Source organism: Vigna umbellata, chromosome 5, assembly GCF_029865625.1.
Source record: "Vigna umbellata cultivar VRB3 chromosome 5, Vumbellata_1.0, whole genome shotgun sequence".
Lineage (NCBI taxonomy): Eukaryota > Viridiplantae > Streptophyta > Magnoliopsida > Fabales > Fabaceae > Vigna > Vigna umbellata.
Genome location: NC_142169.1, coordinates 16,855,254 through 16,867,231, shown reverse-complemented (window position 1 = coordinate 16,867,231; position 11,978 = coordinate 16,855,254). Strand labels below are relative to the sequence as shown.

Here is an 11,978-nt window from a genome sequence, read left to right as displayed (position 1 = left end):
GTAGCTCCGTGTAGTTGATCCATCAAATCATCTATTCTCAGCAACGGATACTTATTCTTGATCGTCTGTTAACATAACCTTACCTCTAGATTGCCACTATAACTCAAACCACAACTCAAATCGTCTCCTTCGTCCATTGTCCCACTCTTCCCATTCCAAAGCCATTAATACTTTCTCACTTTAAAGTTGACCCTGTAGCTTGCAACCGAAGGCTCACTTATCTTCCCTACCTGATACACGTTTCTTTCACACCTAAACTCACTTCTGACTCTTGAAGATTACCAACACTCCCGACTCATGCTCATATAACAACACCAATACTGTTTAAAAACTCGTCCCTCACAAACCACCAATCCACAATTTTGAAAGCTCTTCATGAATACCTATTACTGACAATAACATGCTCACCATCATCTGCTGCGCTACTCTGATCCTTATACTTCCTTACTCACCAATTTACTTAAAAGAACACTTCCTTCCTGACAACTGTAATCAGCAAATGATCACCCTCGAAGAACCTGTTTCAGAACTTCTATACGGCCTTACAAAACCCTGAAAACTCTTCCCTTGCATAATAGCCTTGTCATTCCATTTCCTCAACATTGTTTCCTACTCTACAAAACGACCATGCCTGAAATCACTCCTGATTGTTAAGACTTGCACTAGACTATGCCAACATGTCCTCTATTTCTCTTTTGTGATTCTCCAACCTTGTAGTTCTCCCTATGATTATACTGAGTCCAAATATTTTTGCTCTAACTCAACCTCCATCTTCCTCTTGCACTACACGACTTAAACAGGAACCACCCAAAAATTTCGGACGCAGGTGTTGCCTAAGACCCCACTCCAAAGTGAATTCCACTTCTTCAAGGATTGTCCTCTTCAACTCGGAGTCGTCAAAATAAATCAAACTCAGCCGAACACTAAACATCACCATAAAACCATATCCAAAGAAAATTAACTCTATCACAACATGCAACTTCATAACTCTAAACATCTCAACCAACCCAAACTTCTCTGATCATTCTCGATACCCTCTTTAACAACTTATACTACAACCACCCTTTATCATCTGTTCTAAAACCTTTCTTCTCCTTAACATATAGTTGAGCCAACTTTGTCATAGACATTCTCAAATCAATTGCCAAGAAGTGAGCACTCTTGGTCAATCGGTCCACTATTATCCATATTGCATCATGCTTCCGAATAGTGCGTGGCAAATGGGTAACGAAGTCCATCGCGATGTTATCCCATTTCCACTCTGGAATCTCCAACGGTTGCAACAAACCTCCAGGTCTTTAATGTTCCACTTTTGCCTTTTGACAAATTAAGCAAGAAGCCACAAACTGTGCCATGTCCCTCTGCATACCCGACCACCAGAAGGACTTCTTGAGATCTTGATACATCTTCGTCATACCTGGATGCATGCTAAAATGGCTTTTGTGACCTTCTTCCATGATTAACTTCTTCAATCCTGAGCTGCTAGGGATACAGACTCGGCTTTTGAATCTCAAAATACCGTCGGTCCCCAAGGCAAAAATCTTTTCCTTGTTCAGTTCCAATCAATCTAGCTGACGTCTGAAGTTCAATATCCTTCGACTGCTCTTCTTTAACATTCCTCAACAAGTCATTGGATACCACCAAATTACTGCATCTGATGCTGTCAGCTTCAAATTCTACTTGTAACCTCAAATCTCTGAAACTTACTACCAGTTCTAATTCTCTGATCATCAATGAAGACATATGTACTGCCTTTCTGCTCAATGCATCTGCCACTACATTGGCTTTCCCAGGATGGTATAAAAGATCAAAGTCATAATCCTTAAGGAACTCCATCCATCGCCTTTGCCTCATATTAAGTTCCTTCTGATCAAAGAGATATCTCAGGCTCTTATGATCACTGAACACCTGAAATTGCGCACCATACAGGTAGTGTCTCCAAATCTTCAAGGCAAAAACTACAGCTCCCAACTCCAAGTCATGAGTGGGTTATTTCTTCTCATGAACCTTGAGTTGTCTTGATGCATACGCCACTACCTTCTTCTCCTGCGCCGCATGATTTGGAACTTGAGTCGCTTCCACAGGTGATAACGCTAAGAAGCAACCATCATCATCTAGGAGGTCTTGTCTCAAGACACTGATTGACAGAGACATACCTTTGTCTTCATCATTTGAAACCTTTCATCTTAGCCTATGCTCAAACCTTTCTTCTGGGTGAACTACTAATCTTGAAACATCCAACTAAACTTGACTCTGAATCATTCACTTGTTGAGAAAACTTGATCATCTCCTTCAAATTTTTCACTTAAGACCCTAACAATACATCATTCTTCTTCAAAGACCTCATGTTCTGCCTTATCTGACTGCCTCTCGAAATATTCTCCTTCTACTTCCTTCTTGATACTTGTTCCCCTTAATCCACTATAGAATTTCCTATTCCTTTCTTAACTTAAACTTTAGGTCATCCACCACCTGCTTATTCAGATTCCAACCATCACTAATACCTAGATTCATGTTACCAATCTCTCGTAACGTCACCCCATTTCTCGCCCACACTTCCCTTTCTTCTGACTGCTGACGTCACTGATATACTAAACCCAACTCATTTTTCAAACCTTGTTACAACCATGCTTATCCAAAGCTTTTCTAAATCTAACCTCTAAACTTCTTGCGAACGTACGATATAAGATCTTCTGACTTTGTTTTCTTGAAATTTTCTTCACCCATAACATTACTTCTAAACTCCAATATCTTCACTCGTCCTCGGAAGCTTAACTTTTAGTCTTCTAACTCCTATCTTCGAGACAAGAACTTGTCTCAAAGGCTTAAACCAATTCCAATAAAGGTATACAACTCAAGTTGCCCTTGAATATGCATTCCTCTACTACTATCGAGCACAATACACTACCACAAAAGCAAGAGCAAGACAGGAATTACTACAGGAAACAACACTAAAACTCTAACTCATTCTTACCTCAAACCTTCAGATTTAAGAAAGGAAAACCATCTATGGTAAAAGTCATGAGTGTGCACCCTCATTACTCTTATCAAGACGTTTTCTATTCTTAAAACTTCTAGTTAGATATACCTTACTATATAGACTTGAAAGAAATGGTAAATCATACCATCTACCCTCAAGTCCTCACAGAGAAGACACGGCAAACCCATAACACAAAGGTCATCCTAAGGACGAACTGCTCTGATACCATTAATGTGACATCCCAATTATATACATCATGCATATATAATAAAGACATCATCATGCATAATATAGGAAAGCAGTCAAGAGTAATTAAGGATTACAATCATCCTCAGAATAGAGCGGAATTGACAACTAGAGTATTAGGATTTCTCTATGGGAATTACGGAAAATTTAAAACTTAAAATACACAAAACATCCTTCCAAATAAAACGAGTTTACGAAATAAGAACTAGTCATCTAAGCTGTAGCACTGCCGTCTCCATCAAGAGCTGCTCCCAAAGTTTCCTCCTCAACATCTGCTCCCATCCAAGTGGATGATCATCGCCAAAGAAACATACCCAAACAGCACATAACACAAACAATGCAAGGGTGAGCTAGATATAAAAAGCATGTTATACATACAACACAGTTAATTTATGCAATCATTCGAACAATTAAAGCATACTCATTGATCCATATTTTACACACTCCCATGACATGTAAACATTCATCCAAACATGGCAAACTGACATCACAAGACTTGTTACTTTAAATCCCGACTTGTTGCTTTATAGACCGACTCGACCGGACTAGAATGATTACCGAGCTATGGCGGGTCTTGCACTCGTGGTGGCTTTATGAAATTTGGGCACTCCCGCCCTGGCACTACCGCCTTATGAAACTTGGGCACTCCCGCCCTGGCACTACCGCCTGGTGAAACTTTGGCACTACCGCCTGGTGGAACTTTGGGCACTCCCGCCCTGGCACTACCACCGGGTGAAACTTTGGCACTAGTGCCTTGTGAAACTTTAGGCACTCCCGCCCGGTGGAACTCTGGGCACTCCCGCCCGGCCACAATCACGAGGTTAATCCGTTATCACTCACCTTGGATCATATGGAAGCATCCAAGACTAGGACCTCCTGCTACTCCTCACCACATGTTCAATCCTCTCTACGTGAGAAGAAAGACCATTGGAGTTTCAGGATGACCCCCAAAACTGAGCTACCATGTAATCATTCTATACAACCCCAAAACACCACCATGTATCCTCTCCTTGAGGATCATGGAATTTCGTCCATGAATTATACTGTTACTTTGAAACTTAACCTAAATCATGAATAACCAGATATCACCATATTATCACAACAAATCCCACATACCTCATACATTTACATACTTCCCACATAAATCACATCATACTATACATTCCAACATTCCACATGCATAAAAAATCTGTTAAGCAAACAACATTAATCAATCCAATACACATTACTAAACAATAATAGTCTCAAGAGAACCACTAAACAATACAAATCCCCGTAACTCATACTTAGACAAAGAAAATGGCTTTGAAACCATCACCAACAGTTCCGGAAGGGTCCAAAACCTCCAAAACGACTTAAGAAACGTCCAAAACGGACACCCGGAACNTTGACCTGGCTAAGGACTTTCTCAAAGCCAACCCTAACTCATATGCCCTGGTGCCCAACATGGACAACATAACTCTCAATTGGTACTTCAACAACGATTAATCCATGCTCCTCTGCAACTGCATTTTTCGAATAGGCGGCACAGTCGTCCTCCTCTCCATCTACCAAATAACCTTTATGTTCAAGTGCAAAAAAAAATAAAAAAAAATGATAAATTAATTGATGAACTGACCACTTATTGTCCTCATGAAAAAGAGGGTATTTTAAATTCTACAATGAATGCTGGAAGATTTTCAATGCACTTCAGAGGGAATGCTTTCTTATTTGTCTCCATTCTAATGTAAACATGGTCATCTCTGTATTAACTAGAAGCGATAAAATTTTACTCTTTGACTTGTGTATTTTGAGGCTACTTTTCAGGTTCATATCTACGGATGGAATATTCATACACGATAAGGGATATCGTAAAACAATTTACATAGTCCATCTAAGACTTGAGTAAAGGAAAGACTTCGTGATTGGAGTCCCTCACCAGAAGCACCCTCCGTGAATGGGGTCTTCAAATGGTTGTGACCATTTGGTCTCAACGCATCCTAATGCAATTATCTAAACATGGACAGGCTCCAATGTTAATTGCTCGAAAATGTGTTAGTCTTCCTATCCCATGGTTTTAGGTCATGGTAGACCATTTTTCTTTTGTGCAGGATATAGCCCGGACATACCTTGGTCTCTCTCCCGCTTGATCACAAGCATTAATCGTTAATATCTCGGCCATGACACATCCTAATATGGATTTATCATTTTTGTCTTCAAACGTTCAACCTAGGACCGAACGGTCTCGCTCGCCTAGTCGTTCGGCCTTATAACAAAATACACTAATATTAATTGTTTAAGTCATAAATGTGTTAGTCTGATTGTCTAACTTTTTTTTGATCGTTTAAATTCGAATTATTATTCTTCAGTGTAGAGGACAAGACTCTGCATACAAACCACTTGGCCAATTGGAGCTCATTGCTCGGTGAGGAGTTCTTCGTAAACTCTCACCCAAGTATTTTTGACCTAGGGAACGCTTTTTAGCTCCTAGAGTCCGTCGTTTGGTGAGGAATGCTTCTGTAGCTCTCACCTGAGTCTTTCTGACTTAGGGAACGCTTATGTATCTCCTAGAGTCCACTACACGGTGAGGAATGTTTTCGTAGCTCTCACCTGAGTCTTTTTGACCTAATGCTTCCATAGCTCCTAAAGTCTGCAACTCGGTGAGGAACGCTTCTGTAGCTCTCACTTAAGCCTCTTCGACCAAGGGAAGGTTTTCGTAACTCTTAGTGTTCGCTGCTCAGAGTAGAGAGGAATGAAGATTTAAAGTGCATCGAAAATAGACTCCTTAATACAACGTGAGGGGCTTATCTTAAGCTCATAATAATCCCTACACACCTCTTCCAAATAGTTTGCTTGGGCTTGGAGGGCTTCTGTACTGTATGACCATCGGTCAGCCAAAGATTAGGCGGTCGACCCTTCACAACGAAATGACCGACCGATTTGGAATAGTCAATAATGACAAGTAATCTGAGCAATAATAGCTATTAATGGACAATTAATGAGAATAATAGTCATTGATTGATAATTAATAGGAATAATGTCATTTATTGGTAGTAAATGAGTCAGACCTAATGGTAAGCTCAATATAATATCTATAAACGAAAAAGGCAGGTAATTAACTCTAATTACTAATCTTTATTACAAGATTATTACGCAAAGTCATTGACTTGTGCATCAGAGTGTCTTCTGCAGGCACCCTCCCCACGGCTAGGACAAGGAAAGAAGAGAGAACAACGTGGCGTAGAGGATAGAGTGAACAACTTTGAATGCTTTGAGTAAGGGATCTCTACCCAACCGAAACATAAAACAATATAATATGTGACACTTGAATGTGTTTCTCTCTTTCACTAATATTTCTCTCTCAAAGAATATTGAGCTTCAGACGATATAAGAACACTTTGAGCTTTTCTATCTTTTTACGTTTCTATTCTTTGCATGTCATCTTTTTTGCACTTTTCATCAACAACTTTTCTTCAAGCTTTCTTCTATATATAGCTTCTCTTAAAATATGATTGTTACACAAAAAGGTTGACTTCATAAGAGTAGGTAACGTTTAGATGTGAAGTCTGACTTTAGTCTACTTTGTAGGATTCATATCTTTTTTCTCATGGCCTTAATCGAAACTGAGCTTATACGATGTGACTAACCATAGGGCTTCAAGGAAAACATTTCCATAGATGTTACTCTTCTTTCCCAATACTTTTTTCTTGGGGGTCGTGATTTTGATCATATATTTATGTTTTATTTCTCAAATAACTCTCCACAATATATAAATACTTTTGTTTTTACTAATTTATTTGAGAATTTTTTTTGTTAGTTTATTTTATATTTACTTTTTTTCTTCATCATGTTTTAATACGATTTTGTTTTTTCTTTTCTATTCTTTTTATATTGGTGTTATTTATTGTGAATTTTTAATACAATGTTAAAATATTATGAAAAATAAAATAGAAGTTATTTGTGTACACAAAATAAACAATTCATATATGTTTAGAATCTTATGTGTGAGTCTAAGGTCTCACGTTAAATAAATATGAGAAAGTTAAACATATAGGTCTAAACCTTATACAAAATAAAAAAAAAATACGATAAACTTATTGTTTTAAAGTTTTAGATTGAAAGTGGTGTTAATCATTTATGTGAAGTGAACTCCTTATTTTAAAGTTTTAGATTGAAAGTGATGTAAATCATTTATGTAAAATGAACTCATATCTCATTAGTATTATCTATCCCAATGAATTCTATATAAATAAAACACATAAGTAATATTAAAACCATCACGTTAAGATTTGTAGTTAAAAATAATGTGAATTTCTTATTAAGTGAATGGATGTTGCATTAATGTTATCAATTGTCTCAGACAATAACACTCCTTAATATATAAATACATATTTATATGATATTTATCTTAATTTTTGTTTAAATTCCTAAGATAACTACATACTTCACTTGACGCGTGTTTAACTATGCATAAAATGATCGTATTACTGTTTTGAAGCCATTTTAACCACAACACAACTATAATTACTAAATAACTTATTTTGATTTTTTATTTAAAGGTAGTTGAAACAATTAATATAAAAGTCCTTGTTTATAAAAGTTTTAAAAATAAGGGAAATGAAAATGAAAAGGGTTTTATAAGGAAAAATTATTTTCTATATTTTCATCTTGAATTCCAAATTAACCAAAATAATATAGAATTAAACTAGCATCACATCATCATGGGTGGATCCTAAATGTTCATTTTACAACAAAAACAATATAGAATCTCATTTTTAATAAAACTCATATTTCCAAAATAACTAAGAATTTATAGATTACAAATCTAAAACTTATATTCACGAAACATCACGATTTGACTTTATGTGAAGGTTAGTGAATTGTATCTTTTAAAGATAAATTATTTTACACGAAATATAGATAATTAATATTATAACAAAAAATAAACAGTAAAATATTGGGAGGAAAACGTATTTACATAAATTTTGTATTATTACATAAAGTTATACGTGAGAAATGCTATAAAGCACTTATGGTAGCATTAAAATATAATGAATGGTTATAAGTTAAAATAGCAACTAAAAACTGTTAACATCCCTGTTTTTTTGAAAAATATTTCAAATATATACGTCTAATAAGCAACCTAAAATGTGTGAATATGTTAATAAAAAATAAAATAAAAACCTAAAATTTTAACATTCATTATTAAAAAAAAATTATCTCACAAATATATCACATTGTAGATTGAATAATATTATCACAAGAATTATTTGAAATCGCCTTTTTAAATAAAATTCCAAAAAGGGGAGTACTATTTTCTGATCATTAAAATTAAAAAAAACAACAACTTTAATAATAGTAAGTTTCAGTTACAATTCATGACCCTCAAAAAGACGTTCACAAAAAGATCTAACTCCTTACTTTTTGATACGTTAACAGTGTACTGATACAAGCACCTCCGAAGTTATAACGACAACGCAAACATTCACTAAGTTATTGAATTGAGCCTGTATATATTACTAGTTTTTCTCAAGTTAAATCCACCTAACTATATTTTCATCGATTTAATGGCAACATTTCTTATGGCTTCATATGCATCCATTGTTACCGTTGTTCTTTATGCATTCTTCATTAACAATGCAATAGCCAGAAACTTTCCTCGGAGTGTAAAAGAGAGACTAATTGGTCTAGAACCAATTCATCATTACTCAATGCAAACAAGAAAAGTTGATCAGATTTTAAGGAGGGGTTCAAAAGATTCATATATCAATCATTCAAACTCCTTACAATCAAGTGATGTTTATAATATTAAGCGTACAGTCCCATCAGGTCCAAATCCACTTCACAACAATTTCTTACAATCCAGTGATAGTTATCATATTAAGCGACAAGTCCCGTCAGGTCCAAATCCACTCCACAACAATTTATTACAATCCAGTAATGGTTATCATATTAAGCGACAAGTCCCATCAGGTCCAAATCCACTCCACAACAATTTCTTACAATCCAGTGATAGTTATCATATTAAGCGACAAGTCCCGTCAGGTCCAAATCCACTTCACAACAATTTCTTACAATCAAGTGATAGTTATCATATTAAGCGACAAGTCCCGACAGGTCCAAATCCACTTCACAACAATTTCTTACAATCCAGTGATAGTTATCATATTAAGCGACAAGTCCCATCAGGTCCAAATCCACTTCATAACAATTTCTTACAATCTAGTAATAGTTATCATATTAAGCGACAAGTCCTATCAGGTCCAAATCCACTCCAGAACAATTCAAAAGATATAATTGTGTAAGACAAATTCAATTAATGAATAACTCTATCTATGTATACATGAATGATGATATGAATAAATAAATATGTTGTAATAAATTTTAAAACATTTCTAATAATCAAAATATTTTTTTCTTCAATGTGCATATTACTAGCCAGAATAATCATTAATAAAGAAAAAATTTAGAAGAGAAATAAATAAATAACTAAACTAGTGACGAGCAAGGTATCACGAAAATTAATTTGGTCAATTTTATTAGTTGGATACGCAATTTAATGACTTAACTTTGGCTTAATAAATTTTGAAGATTAGTTTAATCAAGAGGATTTATAGGATGAAATCAAGAAGAAAAACAAAGATAAAGCTAATAAAGAGAAGCTTTTAGTGTCTCTAGATGAACCAACTTTGAACAATTTGTGTACCAAAATTTTATGTGAAAATGGAAACCCAGGAATGGATGTGTAGTTGGTTAATGCTTAATACTAAGGTCTAAAAGAGGTTTTTGACCATCATTATGAAATCATCTTACCTTTCTTACCATTTCCGCCAGTAAAATTATTTATATTTTACTTAGTGAATAATATATTATATGACAATTATATTAGTGTGACAAATTAGTAACAACACCAAATTGTTAGAACTCATTTATCTTAACATACTTTAAAAAAAATTGGTAACTTATCAAGAATAACGAACATTTAAGACGATAACTTATTCTAATAGTAATCCAGTATAATATATTTAAATATGTTAAAGAACTTCACAATGAATTATGATAAAAGTATATTATTTGGTTATCATGAATATTCAATTTCATTATAAAAACCAAAAAATTATACCAGTTATGATTAAATTAATTTTAAACAAAATAAATTAAGTTTACTTTTATACATTTTTATTTTATTTTTTAATTAATTTTCTACTTATAATTTTTTTATTAATAAATATCATTTTATATTATTTTTATCACTAAAAGTATTTTGGTAATCTTTAATTTCTATTTATTAAAATATTTTTTTATCTATCACATCATCAATTTCTTATAAACTTTACTTTCAAATTCACTTTAAGTTACATTCAAATCCTTTCAGAAAAAATAACACACAATTTACTCTCAAAGTTTTCTCAAATCGATATATTATTTCTCTCCCAAATCTACTCGTTTAAGTAAAAACACAATAAATTGTAGGGTAATTAAATTGGTGTTGGTACTAATAGAAATATAATTAAATTAATTAAAGAGAAAAAATATCACAGAAAGATTCTTTTATCAATAAACATTATGAACTAAGACAGTGAAGTCGGTTTTTAAATATTTTACATCTTAACAAAATCAAAGACATAATATTGTAATAATTTTTTTATAAAATATGAATGCAATTTAAGGTCATTGATACTTGAACTCTTTAACTTGAAATCACTATATTTTAAACCAAAACAAATATCATATATATATATATTATATATATTATATATATATATATATATATATTAATCAAAATAGTTCAAATAATACATAATAGAAAAGAGAACAATTAATCCAATATATTAATCATCAAAATAAATTTATTTTTAAATTAAATCAAAGTATTTTAATTAAATAAAACATTTGATTTATTTTTCTTAAAAGATTATTAGAAAAAGTCTTAATTTTCTTTACTGCTTATAGTAAAATCACAAAAATAAGTATTAATTTCGCTTTTTCCATGTGTGCAAATTATAAAAAAAGACATAAAGTTTTTTACTTATTGTTCTTATTTAATATCAATTAAAGACTTCTAGTAAAATCATATTGGTTTTGATTTTTCCATGTGTGCAAATTATAAAAAAAATATAAAAGTTGTTCATTTATTGTTGTTATTTAATATCAATTAAATATGTGTTTGGATTGAGAAGAGGATTTGAAGAATAACAATGAGATGAATTTGAAGAAATAAAAATGTGATTATAGTATTGTTTATTTTAAGAGATATATGAAAGAATTTGATTTTTTTTAAATTTCATAAATAATTTGATAAATTTGAAAGATAAAAAAACGTTTCAATAGATTAAAATATAAAATTATTTTTTTGTTCTTATAATTAAAATGAATAGAAAATAAATTTTATTTAAGTAAAACTAATTTATAATTAACAAAAATATAATCTGTTTAGAACAAAGTTTTAGTAAATATAATAAATTTAAAATAAAATATGATTGATTGAAAAATCATTTTAATGATTTGTGAATTAAAAAATTAATAATATTATTATTTATTAATAAATGCATCTAACATATATCTTTTTAAACCTACCACGGAATTCAACGTTCTCTCACCAAAGCCGAATGGAACATATCTTTCTCACCAATCAAATCAATAGACATAATAAAGAAACACAAAAGCCAATGTTGTAAAATGAAAATATGAAGCGACAATCCTTTCTAATAATCTCACCAAACAAAAGATGAACTCGGCTTTTACATCTCCTTTAATAATGAAAAACAAACAC

The 11,978-nt window shown here is 32.9% G+C and overlaps 1 protein-coding gene across 1 annotated transcript; it reads left to right on the top strand.

Moving 5' to 3' along the window:
- The first annotated feature begins 8,787 nt into the window (after positions 1–8,787).
- On the top strand, positions 8,788–9,510 carry LOC148197837 (uncharacterized). Its single transcript, XM_088115645.1, has one exon. The coding sequence runs from the start codon at positions 8,788–8,790 to the stop codon at positions 9,508–9,510; it is 723 nt and encodes a 240-aa protein (XP_087971771.1).
- The last annotated feature ends 2,468 nt before the right edge of the window (positions 9,511–11,978 follow it).

What these genes read in the sequence shown, in the direction of transcription:
- LOC148197837 (XM_088115645.1), top strand. Translation starts at nt 8,788, where the DNA reads ATGGCTTCATATGCATCCATTGTTACCGTTGTTCTTTATGCATTCTTC.